Genomic DNA, 18,918 nt, shown 5'->3' with positions numbered 1-18,918 from the left:
GCAGGAACAATCTTGGTGTCTTAGAGAAAGAACCAAAGAAGGCCAGTGAGTCTAGCATTAGCTTGGCCAGTACAGTAGCCACTAGCCACACGGGGCCAGTTTAATTACTTAAGTTATATTAAAATTCAGCTCCTCAGTTGCATAGCCAAATTTCAAGTGCTCAATAGCCACAGGTGGCTGCCATCTTGAACCGCTCAGATTCTACTGAGCGGTTCAATTCTGTGATAGTGGAGGCATAATAACTTGTATAACACTCACGGCATCAGTAGTCTCAGCAGCATCAGCAGAAGGAGGGGTGGGAGCTGAGGCCGAGAGCAGGATAGGGCCAGATCACTCACCACTTTGTGGGCAGCAGAGTTAGGATTTCATTCTGAGCAAGCTGGGAAGCCACTGAAAGGTCATAAGCATGAAAGTGATCAGATCACATTTACATTTTAATATCTCTTGGGCTGCTATTGTCTGGGTCAGGAAGCAATCTAGCCAGGATGCTCCTGCCCAGAGGAGTGATGATGATGGTGGCCCGGACCCAGCAATGGGGAAGAGGTGGGGAGAAGTTTCTAGAAATAGAAGTGGTGGGGCAAGGGCTCTGGGCTAGCATCTCTGGAGCATGAACTCATGGAGACAAGCCCTCTGCTGATGGTTGGTGCCGTGGGCTCTTCCCTGTCTGCTTCATTTGGGAGCCTAGAACTAGACTGAACTCAGGGTTAAGAAGTTTAAGTCCACCTGAGAGCCAGCCCCAGAGGCTTTGCCTTATTCCAGCCTCAATGCCTTGGCCAGGACACCATGGCCTTCCCCCGAGACCCTTGAGGACCATCTCTGGCTCTCCCCCAACCCTGATGATCATGCTTTCCCCAAACAGAAACCCTAATGGATAGTTTGATGGGCACAAGGGGAGGTATGAAGACAACAGGTTGGTAGTTTATACAATGAGCCCATTCCAGAAAGTCCAGGACACGTGATCATGGTGCCTATGGCTCAGGTGATGTTTCCTGATCTCAGATATTCCCTGACCCAAAAATGAGAGGCTGCCTTTCAGCGCTGATGTCCCATCCAAAGACCAAGACCTGGCCAATAAGGAAAGTGGCATCCTGGGGCTTTCAGCAATGTTCCCACTGGGTCTTCAACAAAAACGAATATAGCTGTCTTTACCATTTATTAAGCACTTACTATGTACTAAGCATAACACTGTGCCAAGTGTTCTGCTTACATTATCACATTTAATCCTTGTTCTAGCTCCATTAGGGAGTGTTATTATCTCCATTTGCATCTGAGGAAACTGGAGGTGTAATAACTTGCAAGTAAGTGCAGGGCTGAGATTCCAACACATTTCCTCAAAGCCTGCGCTTTTTACATTGTGTGCTATGCACACTCACACATGCACGCACACACACACATATGCACATAGGCACACATGTTCCCAGGCCCTTCTATTCACTCTGCTGCCCACTAAGTTGAGATCCAAGGCCCGGAAACTCCTCAAGTTCTGGTCCCAGCTTGACAATAATTCAAACAACAGGATGATTTTCAACTTAGTGCCCACTGAAGGTGCCCAGACACACAAGCTACAAAACTGTCAGAGCTGGCCAAAGTGAAACAACCCATTCCCTTTCTGCTTGGTCTCTTCTCTCCACCTGTCCCACTCCCCACCCACCTCCACTGCAGAAATGCCAGTAGAGGGTGTTCTGGGCCCAGGAACCAAGCCTACAGTCCTGGGTTCACTGCCAGGCACCTCCCTGCTCCTGAGCCTCAGAGCTTCTCTGCACCAGCCTGGCATGGGGTGTGGGCTCCATGGCTGGACTGCTAGTGTCATGGGGATACGATAAACTGGTTTTGGAAACCCTGCAACTCAGGCCCCCACCCCAGCTTCTGGAGTGCTTGCAATAAACAATTGAGGATACATCCTTTGGCCACATTTTAAAAGTGTCCAGGCTCAAGGCCAACCAAGCCTCTCCAAATCCCACAGACTGCAGAGAGCCTGGGCCGTGTCTCCCCTCATCCCCCACCAGCTGCAGGGACATAGTCAAGATGACAAAAGTTGTGAGCCAGGGAGAGCTGCACCCTGAAACACAACTGGCATTTACAGAGAAATATAGTGGGTTCACGGCGGTGCTACAGATCCACCACCCAGCGCTGGTGGAGGTTGATTTGGGAACCTGCCTCAGTATTAACATTGCAGTAATGACTTTGGCCCCCTGCCCCTGCCGCCACCAGCCAAGCGAGGTCTTGACTAGTCAACCAGTGAGTACCTTCAAAGCCATCACTGCAGAACTAGGAACAGACAGAACAGGGTTATCTCGAAAAGACCCACCGAAGAAATTCCCATCAGCCTCATAAACCCCTCTCATGCTGATCTGTACTGTGTTCCTCCTACCAAGCCAGATCCCCTTCATCCAAAACATGGGAGAAATCATTAAAATCAAAAGGACAATGTTTTTCCTCCCACTTCTTGCCATTTTGGCATTTCAGTGAAAGCTTGTTGTCTATTCACACTTAATAATTCACCTTTGTTTATGACTCCATTTGTTTTCTCTTCTCCTAAAAGATTAAATCAAAACAACAGATCGATCTGGGGGTAGTAATAGACATATCTCATAAGAGTGGGGAAGGTTGAGTGAGCATCTGACAATAGCAAATGCTCAACAAATCTTAGCTAATAATGGTTCATTAAATGTCTATTGAACACCTGCTGTGAAAGACATGATAAAGTAGTAGTTACGAACATTAGCTTTGCAATGAGAACTCTCTGGTTCCACCATCTGGAAAAAATTCTTAAGCTCTCTGGACTTCCAATTCCTCCTCAATAAAATTAAAATCATAATAGTATCACCCAGGGTTGTTATAAGGATGAAATGAGATACTCTATGTGAAGCCCTTAACAAGCACTTGGCATTTAGTAAGTGCTCCGTAAATATCAGCTGATAGTGGAGGAGAAAAAGAGATGGATCTTTCCAGTAAGGTAGGCCCAGTGTTGTGATACCAAGGAACTCACAGGTGCTCTCTATGGGGCTCATAAGGGGTCTAACCCAGAGGGTCAGTTCAGAGAAGGCTTCCTGAAGAGGTCTTGTGAGAGGTCCGCTGGGTAGAAGTGGAGAGTGGGGAGTCTGTGCAAAGGTCCTGAGGCAGAAGAAAGCCTTGCCTCAATGGAACCATTTGACCTAAGGGAAGGGAAAACGTTGGGAAGCAGAAAGAGATAAGACTGGAGATCTGGGTGGGGGTCAGTCTGTGAAAGGCCTATCTAATGTGCAGCCTTCATCCTGGAAGAAATGGGGAACCACTGCAGGATGTTCAGCTGGCGAGGTGACATGACCCAGTGGCACTGAGAGAGGTCACCCTAAGCAGCAGTGTGGGGCACAGGATGTCATTCCTGCCCTTCCTTCATTCAGCAGTGACAGTGTACATACTAGACGATGCAGCAGGGACAGTTGTACAGTATAATACAGTATAGTATAGTATAGTATGTATAGTGTAGCACAGTACAGTATAGTTAGTATACTACAGTACAGTGCAGTATAGCTAGTATAGTATAGTACAGTAGAGTATAGTATAGTTAGTACAGTCTAGTTCATATAGTACAGTATGTACAGCAGAATATAATATATGGTACAGTATAGTTAGTATAGTACAGTTATTACAGTACAGTGTGGTATGATTAGTATAGTATGCTACAGTATAATACAATATAGTGTAGTTGGTACAGTGCAGTATAGTTAGTATAATACAGTACAGTATAGTATAGCACAGTACAGTATAGTTAGTATAGTATACTACAGTATAATACAATATAGTATAGTTAGTACAGTATAATACAGTTAATATAGTATAGTACAGTATAGTGTGGTACAGTAAATATAGTATACTATAGTGTAATGCAATATAGTATAGTTGGTACAGTACAGTACAGTTAGTATAGTATAGTACACTGTAGTATGGTGTTAGTACAGTACAGTACAGTAATAGAATAGTTAGTATAGTGCAGTACAGAACAGTGCAGTATGATATAGTATAGTATAGTTGTCATGGTATACTACAGTACAGTCAGTATAGTTAGTATGGTATAGTGCAGTATAATGTAGTTGGTGTAGTATAGTATAGTACAGTATAGCATAGTTAATATAGCATGGTACAGTACAGTATAGTTAGTATAGTATGCTACAGTACAGTATAGTTAGTACAGCATAGTATGTACAGCACAGGATAGTTAGTATAGTATAGTACAGTATGGTGTGGTATAGTCAGTATAGTTAGTATAGTACAGTATGGTGTGGTATATAGTACAGTATAGTTAGTATAGTACAGTATGGTGTGGTATAGTCAGTATAGTACAGTATGGTGTGGTATAGTCAGTATAGTTAGTATAGTACAGTATTGTGTGGTATAGTACAGTATAGTTAGTATAGTACAGTATGGTGTGGTATAGTACAGTATAGTTAGTATAGTACAGTATGGTGTGGTATAGTACAATATAGTTAGCATAGTACAGTATGGGGTGGTGTAGAACAGTATAGTTAGTATAGTGTGGTACAGTACAGTTACTATAGCATAGCACAGTGGCTGCTCGATGATACTGAGCACCTACTATATGCCCGGCAGTGTGCTAGGTCCTGCAGGGTTATGTTGGGAAACACAAATCCCTGCCCCCTCGTGTGCACAGACAGTGAACTTCATCAATAAATACACCATAGAATATGCTCGAATATTCTATGTAAAATGCGGAGCAGTGGGGAGGATGTGCAGACCCAACTTGAGTGGTCAGAGGAGACCTCACTGGAAGGTGATTTTGAAACAGGATTGAGATGAGGGCATGCACCACAAGTATCCCAGGGAACAACGTGCTGGACAAGTGGAAGAGCAACTGCGAAGCCCCTGATGTGGAATGTGCCTGCACGTTTCCGGAGAGCCTGAAGCCAGGGTGGCTGGGGCAAAGCAAGCAGGGGGCTAAGAGAAGCGGTGGAGACTGAGTGTGAGCTGGAGGGGCAGATCTGGTGCCACCATTTTAAAAACTCATATGCTACTCTGGGACAATGCTTGTCCAGGTGTCTCAGGTTGTGACTCACAGCCTGAGTTATTATTTAAATCAGCACGGAGTTAACGTCTTGCTTTCTACCCTTCATAAGCTCTAGTCTCTTTGCTTCTACTTGTGTCTCTTCCAGTCTGTTCTCCACACAGGAGCAAGAGAGATCTTCTTAAATTGAGGATCTTTGCTCTACACTTTGATATAAAGTCCCAAGTCCTTACCATGGCCTCCTAGGAAGGCCCTGCACGGACCTCGATCAAAACCAGATTTATTTATTCTCATCAGGGTCGGGTGAGATTGAATACAAGTGCTCCTCAAAGGCACATCTTAAAGCATCTTGACACCTGCCACATAGTAATCACCCCCAAAGTGCCTAATGTGGTGTCTTCTACTACAAAGGCATTCAATTAGTATTTGCTCGTTTGGGTATGATTTGAGGTCTGAATGTGGCCTCTATATCCCTTTCCACTGCTATAAATTATTCTATTTCAGATGCTGATTCCAACTGCTTGAAAACAAGTGGCATCAAAAGTCAAGACTGTCACAGTCATAGTAGAACAAGTAAGTGCAGGATGCCAGTTTTCATTTCTAATTTCTTAAAACCATTCCTAAGACAAAGTCATCTACTTTAATAAGCTTTGAAACTAAACGTTTGAGTTGGACCAGTTACTCCCCAAGGAAGGTAGTAAAGAAATCAGTGATTGCTTTTATATGTATTATCAAAGTCAGATTGATTTCTTCTCATACGAATGGGTGAGATTAAGCATCTGACAATAGCAAACGCTAAACAAATCATAGCTAATAATTATCCATTAAATGTCTATTGAACACCTACTATGAAAGACATGATCGTAGTTGTGAACATTAGCTTTGGAATGAAAACTCCCTAGGTTCAAGTTCTGGCTGCACCATCTGGCGCCAGATCCAATCCTGGGTCCACTGTGGCTTCTTCTCAGAGGAGGATAACAAAGAAAACACCAGGAATTGGCAATCCTATTAGCTTCCCCAGCACTAAGAGATCGGCCCAGAGCAGTGTCAAGCTTGTAATTTCACAAATCTGTGTGTAGAAAACAATTGCTATATGCTGGGCATAATTCTAACCACTTGGTATGTATTAAATCATTAAATCCTCTAACCCATCCTAGGAGACAGGTACTCTTTATTATCCCATTTTATAGATGAAGCAACCCTAAAAGTTTATGGTTATAAAGGTAGGAAGAGGTGAATTCAGGACCCAGACTCAGATAATGGGACTCCAGAGCTGGTCTTAACCACCATATCATAGAATAAGAGAAATACCAGCCTTTCATGAAAAATGAATTTGCAGGATCAGTCCACCCAGACAGTTGTGGCTGTGGAACCAGTACAACCATGCTGCCTGTCAGAAAGAAGAATGAAAAGATCATTTGACTGTCATTTCATTCATTCCATAAAAGTTAAACTGTAGTTCCATAGGACATCTGTGAGTCACAGTGTTGCCAGTCATGTAAATTGGGTGTCTCTGAATGCGTGTTTCACAATTGCTTCGATGGGAGACATAGACATGTCACAGCTCAGTAAGTTTCCAGGTACAGCAATCAGTCATAACAATGGGAAATATTCCACAAAGCAGCAATTCTCATGACTTAGTGAGAAATTGTACATCTCTTCTCTTAAAATTAAAAAAAACAAGCTGGGCACAGTGGCTCACGCCTGTAATCCCAGCACTTTGGGAAGCTGAGGCGGGTACAACACCTGAGGTCAGGAGTTCGAGGCCAGCCTGGTCAACATGGCAAAACCCCATCTCTGCTAAAAATACAAAAAATTAGCCAGGCATGATGGTAGGCACCTATAATCCCAGCTACTTGGGAGGCTGAGGCAGAAGAATCACTTGAACCTGGGAGGCAGAGGTTGCAGTGAGCCGAGATTGCACCATTGCTCTCCAGCCTGGGCGACAGAGCAAGACTGTCTCAAAAAAATTAATTAATTAATTAATTAATTTAAAAAACAATTGTAAATAGTTAATGTTTTCCCCTTTTCAAAAGGCCTCCAAAGTTCTCATCTATGGGAATTTGTACGAGACCTGCTTCTATCTCCTGAAGAAAACTGTGGCATTCTGGAATGGGAAGATAGGGAACAAGGAATTTTTCGGGTGGTTAAATCGGAAGCCCTGGCAAAGATGTGGGGACAAAGGAAGAAAAATGACAGAATGACGTATGAAAAGTTGAGCAGAGCCCTGAGGTAAGTTAATAGCGTAAAATACCATGAGCCTTCAAGAAGAGTTATATAAAATGGCTGGCTGTAGAAAATTACACTGTTTTTGCAGGTTTTTTACTTGATAATGGAAAGGTCATGAGATAAAACTTTGGTTCTTAGTTACAGGTAGGATTATGGTTTGTAAATTGACACGCTGTCCTTAGCATTCTTGGCAGTATTCCCCAGGGATCACTCTGAATCCAGGCCATCTCACACGCCCACACACACAAAGAAAAACACGTTTTGAACTGAGAATGGTGAGGTTCAGTCTTCAAGATGTCTGGGAAAGGTTTAAGTGTAAGTTGATAACAGGGCATGAAAATACCAGGGTAACCAAAGACCAGCCTTGTCACCTGAGAGGAATGAGGAGACAGTGTTTGTGTTCTGTTGTTTTCCTAGGGTGCAAGCTCTCCCAGAAATTCTCTTCTGCTTGCTTTTTCAGATACTACTATAAAACAGGAATTTTGGAGCGGGTTGACCGAAGGTTAGTGTACAAATTTGGAAAAAATGCACACGGGTGGCAGGAAGACAAGCTATGATCTGCTCCAGGCATCAAGCTCATTTTATGGATTTCTGTCTTTTAAAACAATCAGATTGCAATAGACATTCGAAAGGCTTCATTTTCTTCTCTTTTTTTTTAACCTGCAAACATGCTGATAAAATTTCTCCACATCTCAGCTTACATTTGGATTCAGAGTTGTTTACGGGGGGTGAGAGCAGAAACTCTTAAGAAATCCTTTCTTCTCCCTAAGGGGATGAGGGGATGATCTTTTGTGGTGTCTTGATCAAACTTTATTTTCCTAGAGTTGTGGAATGACAACAGCCCATGCCATTGATGCTGATCAGAGAAAAACTATTTAATTCTGCCATTAGAGACACATCCAATGCTCCCATCCCAAAGGTTCAAAAGTTTTCAAATAACTGTGGCAGCTCACCAAAGGTGGGGGAAAGCATGATTAGTTTGCAGGTTATGGTAGGAGAGGGTGAGATATAAGACATACATACTTTAGATTTTAAATTATTAAAGTCAAAAATCCATAGAAAAGTATCCCTTTTTTTTTTTGAGAAGGGTTCTCACTATGTTGCCCAGGGCTGGTCTTGAACTCCTATGCTCAAGTGATCCTCCCACCTCGGCCTCCCAAAGTACTGTGATTACAAGCGTGAGCCACGGCACCTGGGCAGAAAAGTATCTTAATTAATGAAAGAGCTAAGCCATCAAGCTGGGACATAATTGGATTTAACATAGGTTCACAGAAAGTTTCTTAACCAGAGCATCTTTTTGACCACTCAGCAAAACTTCCACAGACATCCTTCTGGACTTAAACACTTAACATTAACCACATTATTAATTGTTGCTGAGTTTATTCCCCCTTCTAACTGATGGCTGGCATCTGATATGCAGAGTTAGTCAACAGACACTGGCATCAATTACAAAATCACTGCTGTTTCTATGATTCAAGCTGTCAACACAATAAAATCGAAATTCATTGATTCCATCTCTGGTCCAGATGTTAAACATTTATAAAATCGGAAATGTCCTAACAACTCTGTAATGGCAAATTAAATTGTGTGTCTTTTTTGTTTTGTCTTTCTACGTGATGTGTATTCAAGCGCTAAAACACGTATTTCCTTGACAAAAATAGTGACAGTGAATTTACACTAATAAATGTTCATAGGTTAAAGTCTGCACTGACATTTTCTCATCAATCACTGGTATGTAAGTTATCAGTGACTGACAGCTAGGTGGACTGCCCCTAGGACTTCTGTTTCACCAGAGCAGGAATCAAGTGGTGAGGCACTGAATCGCTGTACAGGCTGAAGACCTCCTTACTTAGAGCTGAACTTCAAAGTAACTTGTTTTAAAAAATGTGAATTACTGTAAAATAATCTATTTTTGGATTCATCTGTTTTCCAGGTGGATATAGTTTGTAAACAATGTGAATAAAGTATTTAACATGTTCAACTGTCTGTGTATCATTCGATTCAGCATGGTAGCCTCAGCAAAACACTGACAACCTGTAAAACCTTTGGTGATTCTTCCATTTCCTAGCAGTTGTGGTTGGAGATTTATCTTTTATTTTTGGAGATGGGTTCTTGCTTGTTGCCCAAGCCGTCCTCTAACTCCTGGGTTCAAGTGATCCTCCCGTCTCAACCTCCCAAGTACCTGGATTACTATGAAATTTTGCTAAATCCACACCACACCTGGCAGGCTGGAGATTTTTAAAGAGCCCAAAAAGGTGCAAGAAATATATGGAGTAATCTTACCCTTCACCTTTAATATCATAAGACAGAGGTTCCCATCACAAAATGGAGTTCATTGACGCACATAGCCTACAGATGCATTTTTGTTTGGTGCACATAGTATTGTCTGTTTTCTTAAGGTTTTCTTTTATTTCTTACTGTTACTTCATTGCCTAATTTAGAAATCGAAAGATTCACCTAAAAATCCAGATTTCTAGCTTCTCTTTTAAAATCATATCTGGCAACACTAGTTTCTCAGTCTCTTGTGGTGTTAATTTCCTGGAGCTAAATTGAAGTTGCACCTTTGGACAGAGGATTTGGTCACTTCCTACTGCCTTCTGGACACGCAGGTTGTCAGCTGCCATTCAACTTTGTTCTTGCACTATTGATGGTGGTTGTTAAAACATCCAGAATGCCTTTACATTTTGAATGTGGGACCCATGTCCTGGCCACCTGAAGATGTAAGTACCATGTTAATGGACCACAGTCAGGATGAAAGGAAAGACTGTCCAGGAGAAGAGAAATTAGCTAACAGGAGGGAAATAGGGAGTTTTCAGGCAAGAGCTTGGCAGTGACAATAAAGCAGAGCCAAGCATCTCAGGGGCATGGCAGGGACTGGGGTGGGGCAAACAGGCAGAAGTGGGCAGGACTGCAGAGAAACACACTGTCTAGATGTGGATGCTTTCCCTCCCACTCCCTGGGCACCAAGCAGTTCAGAGAACAAAAACATTCGTTCTTCTTGCTACTCAAGAAATTTTCATTTTATAAAACCATTAAACTAGCATCCTCTTTGCATTAGCTTTCTAGGGCTGCCTGTGACAAATTATCAAAATTGGTGGCTTAAAACAACAGAAATATCTTCTTTCACCCTTCTGGAGGCAACAAGTCTGAAATCAAGGAAGCCATAGGCTCTAAGAAAGAATCCTTCCAAAAAAAAGAAAAAGAAAGAAAAGAAAAGAAAAAAGAAAAAGAAAGAAAAGAAAAGAAAAAGAAGAAGAAGAAAGGATCCTTCCCTTCTTCTTCCTGCTTCTGGTGACTCCAGGCATTTCGTGGCTTGTGGCTGCAAAACTCCAATCTCTGCCTCGGTCTCCACATAACCTGCTCCTTCTTCTCCCCTTTGGTCTCTTAGAAGGACACTTATTATTTGATTTAGGCCCCACCTGAGTAATCAGGATAACTTCCTCTTGATCTTTTTTTTTTTTTTTTTTTTTTTTTGACACAAAGCTTTGTTCTTATCACCCAGGCTGGAGTGCAGTGGTGCAATCTTGGCTCACGGCAACCTCTGCCTCCCGGATTCAAGCGATTGTCCTGCCTCAGCCTCCCAACTACCTGAGACTACAGGCACACACCATGATGCCTGGCTAATTTTTTGTATTTTTTAGTAGAGACGGGGTTCCACCATGTTGGCCAGGCTGAGTTCAAACTCCTGACCTCAGGTGATTCGCCTGCCCAGGCCTCCCACAGTGCTGGGATTACAGGCGTGAGCCACCACGCCCAGCTTCCTCTTGATCTGTAACTTATGACATTGCAAAGATCCTTTTTCCAAATGAGTCACACTCACAGGTTCCAGGGATTAGAACATGGATATATCTTTTGGGGGATCACTGTCCAATTCACCACACTCTTTAAAGTAAGAGTTTTACTTAAACATATAGCTCCATAATACAATTCATTGAAGGACAGAAAATACAAGGGACTGTTTAAAATGCTACATTTGGCCCAGCACCGTGGCACACACCTGTAATCCCAGAACTTTGGGAGGGAAATACAGGCAGATCGCTTGAGCTTAAGAGTTCGAGGCTAGCCTGGCCAACATGATGAAACCCCATCTCTACAAAAATTACAAAAATTGGCTGGGCGTGGGGGTGTGCACCTATAGTCCCACCTACTAGGGAGGCTGAGGCGGGAGGATCAGGAGGTTGAGGCTGCAGTAAGCTGTGATGGTGCCACTGCACTCAAGTCTGAGTGACAGAGTGAGACGCTGTCTCAAAAAAATAAATAAAATATTACACTTTGAGCAAACAATACCAAAGCAAAACAACAAAAAATTAAAGCAATAGATAATGCAAAATTCACTTATCAAATAGTCAAATGAGGGAATAAGTACTTGCTTTGTTAAAAGGATCTGCAATAGAACTTTCCATAGCAAACTTCCCATATATTAATATGTGATTGTTTACATTTTTCAGATGTTCAAAATTATACAGAGCTGGCCACGTGCAGTGGCTCACACCTGTCAATCCCAGTACTTCGAAAGGCCAAGGCGGGCAGATCACTTGAGGTCAGGAATTCGAGGCCAGCCTGGCCAACATGGTGAAACTCTGTCTCTACTAAAAATACAAAAATTAGCTGGACATGGTGGGGTGCATCTGTAATCCCAGTTACTCAGGGGCTGAGACACGAGAGTCACTTGAACTAGATTCAAGCGATTACAGAGGTGGAGGTTGCAGTGAGCCCAAGATCATGCCACTGCACTCCAGCCTGGGCAGGAGAGTGAGAATCCACCTTAAAAAAAAAAAAAACGAATTATACAGAACTTTTTAAGTTGACTTCCACTAACCCCTCACATCTTTAAAAGCACTGATTAAAAAAAAAATGTTAAGGCCTTCAATTTGGCTTACCAGAGAGTTTAAAGTGGAATTTGGCTCTTTGCCCTTTGGTAATGCCATGAACTAAGAGGCAAAGAAATGGCCCAAGTAGCTTGCTTGTGGCTTTTCTCCCAGAAAAATGAGTGCTAAGAAGTTCTTAAAACACTTCCATAGTACGAATCACAAATCAGAGTGATGCCCTTTACCCAGGAAAGAAAACATTAATGCGGTTGGTCTTGTTTTTGTTTTTCGTGATTGGGTCTCACTCTGTTGCCCAGGCTGGAGTGCAGTGGCACAATCTTGGCTCACTGCAACCTCTGCCTCCTGGGTTCAAGCAATTCTCCTGCCTCAGTCTCCTGAGTAGGTGGGACTACAGGTGTGTACCACCACACCCAGCTAATTTTTTGTATTTTTAGTAAAGATGGGGTTTCACCATGTTGGTCAGGCTGGTCTCAAACTCCTGACCTCAAATGATCTCCCCTCCTCAGCCTCCCAAAGTGCTGGGCTTACAGGCATGAACCACCGTGCCTGGCCGAATTAATGTGTTTTTAAACCAAAATTCTGACATTTATTTGAAACAAACTAGGCAATCCTTCACAGTGCTTCTAAAAGCCCAGACCAAGCCCCCCTTTTAGAAGAACAAGTCTCATGAGCAGCGTGAGGTCAGAGATGATCAGGTCCATGCACACTTGTGTCTTTCCACAATGTCTGACTTTCTTGAAGTAATCTCAATCACAAGCCACAAGCTGCACGGAGTTCCTAAGGAGGCAGTTTGCCTCAGTGCTTCCCATTCACTCAATAGTCAGAGCTGCAGTCACACAGGCTCAAGCTACTCCACAAGTCAGTCAATACAGCAGACCATACATAATAGTATACTTAAAATATAAATGTTATAGATTAAACATGCCACAACAAAGTAACACTGAACATCAAAAGAAGAAGGATAGGAAGAAAGGGTTAAGGAATCAATTCAGGGAGAGCGACTAAGGCAAAAAGAATCTCCTGGTCTGGGCCAGGCAGTCCGAGAGCCTTCAGTGGCAGATGCCAGGTGATTATCATGATTAACAGCAAGATGGTGTAGTTAAGACGGCCATTTCAAGCTGCGCAAGTCCTGTTCTTTTTATAGCCACAGTCCTCTGGTGAGGACTGAGAGTGGAAAAGTGTGCTTGTTGATGTCCTCATCTGGTTGGATGCAGTCTTTATTTATTAAGCAAACATCTTGTCCCTGTTCGCAAAGTGCCCTATGAAATATAAGATGGAGTCTCTAAGATGGAGTTACTTATGTTAAGGGCGCTTGACACAGCAAAAGAACAGATTTTTAAATATTAAGAGTCTAATATTTACATTTTTAGATAGTGGTGTGGCAGAGTGTAGGTGAAAAACACCTTTTTTTTTTGAGATGGAGTCTCGCTCTGTCACCCAGGCTGGAGTGCAGTGGCGCAATCAGCTCACTGCAACCTCCGCCTCCCAGGTTCAAGCAATTTTCTTGCCTCAGCCTCCTAACTGGCTGGGATTACTGGCGCCTGCCACCATGCCCAGCTAATTTTTTTTTGTATTTTTATTAGAGATGGGGTTTCACCATAGTGGCCAGGCTGCTCTTGAACTCTTGACCTCGTGATCTGCCCGCCTCAGCCTTCCAAAGTGCTGGGACTACAGGTGGGAGCCACCGCGCCCGGCCCGAAAAACACCTTTTAAGATGAGAATGCAAGAAATGAAAATGTTATGTCCACACAAAAATATGTACAGAAATGTTCATACCAGCACTATTCATAATAGCCAAAAAGTAGAAACAGCCCTAATGTCCATCAAATGATAAACGAATAAATAAAACACAGTAAATCCATACAATGGAATATTATTTGGCAATTAAAAAAATGAAGCACTCATAGATGCTACAATATGTAAGAATCTTGAAAATATTATGCTAAGTGAAAGAAGCTAGTCACAAAAGACCACATACTATATTATTCCATTTAAATGAAACATGCAGAGTAGGCAAATCTTAGATTCATGATGGCCTAGGGCTGGGGGCTAGGTTAAGAAAGAAATGGAGAGTGGCTGCTGATAGGTACAGGTTTCCCTTTGGGGTGATGAAAATGCTCCAAAATTGATTGTGGTGATGGTTGCACAATTCTGTGAATATACAAAAAAAATTTACTCGTACACTTTAAATGGGTGGTTTTTATGGTATGTGAATTATATCTCAATAAAGCTCTTATTTTAAAAAAGAGAGAGAAGAAAAAAGGAAGAAGGAAGAAAAAAAAGGAGGATGAGGGCAAGAAGGACAAGAAGAGAGAGAGGAGGAGGAAGAAAAATGAGGAGGAGGAGGAGGAAGGGACGAGGAGGAAAGCTGGGCATGGTGATGTGTGCCTGTAGTCCCAGTTACTCAGGAGGCAGAGGCCACCCTGGGCAACATAATGATATGCCGTCTCTAAAATAAATAAACAATGAAGAAGGCAGTGTGAACCACCAACTGTGTCAAACACCGCTGAGAGGTCATGTAAGACAAGGACTAAGAATGGACCGTTGGATTTTTTTATGTGGTAAAATATACACAAAACTTACCATTTAGCCATTTTTAGGTGTACAGTTCAGTAGCATTAAATACATTCACACTGTTGTGCAACCATCACCACCAACCATCTCCAGAAGTTCTCACCTTTCCAAATAAAAAGTGCAGTGGCGCAATCTTGGCTCACCGCAACCTCCACCTCCTGGGTTCAAGCGATTCTCCCACCTCAGCCTCACGAGTAGCTGGGATTACACGCACATGCCACCACACCCAGCTAATTTTTGTATTTTTAGTAGAAATGGGGTTTCACCACGTTGGCCCGGCTGATCTCAAACTCCTGACCTCAGGTGATCCACCCGCCTTGGCCTCCCAAAGTGCTGGGTTTACAGGCGTGAGCCACTGCACCCAGCCCGATAAATCTATTTTCTATGTCTACAAATATAACAGTCTCAAAGCATACTCAAATACGGGGGGAATTAGGCAGGAGGGTTTGACAGAGGAGTAAAGAAATTTGAGCTAAAAGACCAAGAATGAGTTTGTATCTGTCTGCTAGTGGTCTGTTTCCTGAAGCCTGTAACTCAGGAACTCCTGAAAGTATAAACTGGTTTGGTTTTTTGTTTTTAGTTGTTATTGTTGTTGTTTTGAGACAAGGTCTCACTCTGTTGCCCAGACTGGAGTGCAGTGGTGCAAACACGACTCACTGCAGCCTCAACCTCCTAGGCTCAAGAGATCCTCCCGCCTCAGCCTCCCTAGTAACTGGGACTACAGGCATGCGTTACCACACTCGGCTAATTTTTGTATTTTTTGTACAGACAGGGCTTCACCATGTTGCCCCGGCTGGTCTCAAACTCCTGAGTTCAAGTGATCCTCCTGCCTTGGCTTCCCAAAGTGCTGGGATTACAGGCGTATGAGCCACCACACCCAGCACAAACTGGTTTTGAATATGAACAGAATAAAGATTTTCAAGGAAAACAAATTTTCATTTAGTATTCAGAACTCATCTTTAAAGTCTTCCATGTGATTTTCAACCATGATAGGCAAATATGGGTTTTAAAAAGAAGGAAGAGGAAAGTGACTAGTGGTTCTGAGCCCTTATTTTAAAAAGTCAGTCATAGGTAAGTGAGCAAATGGACAAGAGATTTAAGTAATTTTCAAAGTTAGGGCATTTGCTATTTTATCAGTGTCTCAGAAGGCTGTCCAAAGGCTATAGATTTAAACAAATAACATGGAGTCCTCGAGATACTGGCATTTCCATTTTTAAGGGTAAACATCTGAAAATGATGATGTTCAAATTAAGAGTCTGGTGGCAGTTTACAGCTACATATGGAGTTGAAAGAAATAAAATACCATCTCTCTTCTTACGTACAGATTATTTACTGTAAAAATGTAAGCAATTACAAATTGATCTGTTGCGAAATCAGTGCTGAATTAACATTAATGTAATTCCAAGTGAAAAAAATGAATTTGATCAATTATTATCAGGAATAAACATTAAGCCAAGACAGTGCTCAAGTTATTTTCTGATGACACTGCTGTATGAAATGTGCTTTTCCTATGAGAACCTTAGAAAAATAAAAATTTCTGAGTAGATCATCTTTATCTTTTCTTTTTATATATTTATAGCCATATTTTAATATAATAGGCCATGCGGTGATATGTAAACATACATAATTTCAACAAATTTTATCAAATAAAATCATATTTCTAGCTAGAAACTTGCCTTCTAATAATTTTAAATGAATAATCCAATCATCCGTCAAAACAAATTTTTTTTTTTAAATGACTGTTAAATCCTAACCTTCATTTTCCCCTGGGGAAATAGCATTAAAATTGTTACACAATCTGCTATAGAAAGTGGGATTCTCTATTTTGAAGCCACTAGCTTGCATTTGCACATCTAGCACAGGAGAATCTTCATCCAGTGATGAGCGGGTTACACAGATGAACGCTAAGCTTCGCTGCACAGGTGCAGGGCACCGGCCTCACAGATTTGCCTTCTCCCCTGCAACCAAGTGAGATCCGGACTGCGCAAAGGTGTGAATCGCATTCTGTTTTAAAAGAACAAGATGAGCAGGTTAATCACCTCATGGGCAGCAATGTGATATTTACTCAGTTTTAATATGTATGCAAATGAAAATAATAATTCAGAATTCATTCACTTTAACTGTCTTAAATTGCCCAGGGCTAAAATGAAGAGTATGTGTTTTGCCAGTGAGTTCTTTATCTCTCAAATGAATTTCTGCACAGCTGTCTAAGAAATCTAACAGTGGCAGGTAATGGCCCCTGCAGACTGTAATGCTAAGTGGTAACTAAGTCATGCCTACTCCAACCCAGCACACACAGCCTCTGCATGGCCAGGCTGCTCCCAGCTTACCTTAGGCTTCTCAGCATTGTACTTGTCCAGAAGAGCCTGGATGCGGCTCCCGTAGTCAGGGTGGACCTCAGTGAAGTTCTTGACCTAAGGCCAAAGGAAAATAAATGCAAGCATTACTCTAACTCCCTACTATATCACTCCCCAGTGACTGTGGTTTCCCAGTGTTTATTCCATAGGGGAGGAAAGACGTTTCAGCAGGAGGCAGTACTACAGGTGTTTAACAATGCCATCCTCAGAGTTAAGATGCAGGTCCAGTGAACACTCTGACATATACTGGCTGAGCAACCTCGGATAGGTCACTTAACTTACTGAGCTTATGTCCCTCTGCCAAAATGCGCAAGAAAATGACACCTAATCAGTATAATTTTAAAAATACTATTTGGTCTTTGTCCCCCATTCCTGACACAGATCTAAAACCCTTCGAATGTACTGTCTTTTATATACTACTAAGATGATTCATGGGGGCCTACATAGCTTCCCGATGGAGGCTCGCACCAGGAAGAACAAGCACACAATCAGAAGGTTAGAACTTCTAGCCCCACCCCCAAACCTCCAGGGAGGGGAGAGGGGCTGGAGATTGTATTCAATCACCCATAGCCAATAATTTCATCAATCATGCCTATGTCATAAAACCTCCAGAAAAACCTGCAACTGGCAAGGTCAGGGAGTGTCTGGATTGGTGCACATATCCAGGAGCTAGAAGGGTGGTCCACCCAGGGAGGCACAGAAGCTCCAAGGCCTTCGCCCATGCCTCTCTTCCATTTGGCTATTCCTGAGTTGTATTCTTTATAATGAATCGGTAATCATAAGTAAATCATTTTCCTGAGTTCTATGAGTCTTTCCAGCAAATTATCAAACCTGAGGAAAGGGTTTGATTTGCAGTCAGAATCTGCAGAAGTGTGCATAGCCAGGGTACCTCATTTGTCATCTAAAGTGGGAAATGACCCCTAAATCTTTGGGTTCTGACTCTAGCTCCAGGAGTTACTGTTAGAATTGAATTGAGTTATAGGACACACAGTTGCTGTCAAAGAATTACAGAATTGCTTATTGTCGGGGAAAAAAACCCATACAACCTAGGCCAGGCGCAGCGGCTCACGCCCGAAAGCCCAGCACTTTGGGAGGCCGAGATGGGTGGATCACCTGAGGTCAGGAGTTCAAGACCAGCCTGGTTAACATGGCAAAACCCCATCTCTACTAAAAACACAAAATTAGTCGGGCATGGTGGGGCATGCCTGTAGTCCAAGCTACTGGGGAGGCTGAGGCAGGAAAATCTCTTGAACCCAGGAGGCAGAGGTTGCAGTGAGCCGAGATCATGCCACTGCAGTCCAGCCTGGGTGACAGAACAAGACTCCATCTTAGAAAAAAAAAAAAAAAAACCCACACAACCTACCTCACAGGATGCTGTGAGAAAAATGCTGAGAAGTGAGCTGCATTTACTGCATGAAAAGAGCTGACCTCAGAGTAAGCGCTTAACAAATTACAGTGATTTACATTGAGAAACGGGCCCAGACACAGCCTAAAGTTAATGTGAAGGATACAAGAACACTGGTACATGCAGCACAACTCCACACACTTCAGGCAGGAATTCCCCAGTGGACAGCAAGAGGAGGCAGGGCATTGGGAACCCATAAAAGCCTTACAGTTTCAGCATATGTGAAAGGAGAATGCCAAGGGTTCCAGCCCAGTTCTGCTATTTACAAGCTGTCTTATCCATTCTCTCCAGTAAAAGGAGATAAATCCTGCCTTGCCTACCACACAGAGCGCCTGTCAAGCTCTCTGCTGATACTTGAACCCAGGCTCTGGGACACAGCCCAGACAGCTGCTAGCCCAGCTGCCCCTAGGAACAGAGAAGCAGCAACTAGGGGCCAAGGAAAAAGGGGGATTTCTAGATTTGCAAAAAGCTTAGCTCTGGGACAGGCCAGGAAACCAGAAGTGAGAGGGCTTCACTCAGCTC

General features: G+C 42.8%; 2 protein-coding genes across 3 annotated transcripts in view; one reads left to right on the top strand and one right to left on the bottom strand.

The window, feature by feature from the left end:
* The window catches only part of ELF5 (E74 like ETS transcription factor 5), a 46,543-nt gene extending 37,331 nt beyond the window's left edge, over positions 1 to 9,212 (top strand). For both annotated transcript variants that reach the window (XM_055355514.2, XM_004050925.5), the window contains exons 5-7: positions 5,507 to 5,575; positions 7,039 to 7,234; positions 7,692 to 9,212. In XM_055355514.2, the coding sequence (XP_055211489.1) occupies positions 5,507 to 5,575; positions 7,039 to 7,234; positions 7,692 to 7,788 (362 nt within the window). In that variant the 3' untranslated portion in view covers positions 7,789 to 9,212. The remainder of the gene's footprint in view (positions 1 to 5,506; positions 5,576 to 7,038; positions 7,235 to 7,691) is intronic.
* A 6,736-nt stretch (positions 9,213 to 15,948) lies between these two features.
* The window catches only part of CAT (catalase), a 33,026-nt gene continuing 30,056 nt past the window's right edge, over positions 15,949 to 18,918 (bottom strand). Inside the window, exons 12-13 of the mRNA XM_004050923.5 lie at positions 16,965 to 17,048; positions 15,949 to 16,638 (exon numbers count right to left, since the gene is read on the bottom strand). Of these exons, the coding sequence (XP_004050971.2) occupies positions 16,573 to 16,638; positions 16,965 to 17,048 (150 nt within the window). The 3' untranslated portion in view covers positions 15,949 to 16,572. The remainder of the gene's footprint in view (positions 16,639 to 16,964; positions 17,049 to 18,918) is intronic.

Source organism: Gorilla gorilla, chromosome 9 (genome assembly GCF_029281585.2).
Source record: "Gorilla gorilla gorilla isolate KB3781 chromosome 9, NHGRI_mGorGor1-v2.1_pri, whole genome shotgun sequence".
Lineage (NCBI taxonomy): Eukaryota > Metazoa > Chordata > Mammalia > Primates > Hominidae > Gorilla > Gorilla gorilla.
Note: the sequence above shows the minus strand (reverse complement) of the source record. Positions and strands in the feature narration are given on the sequence as shown.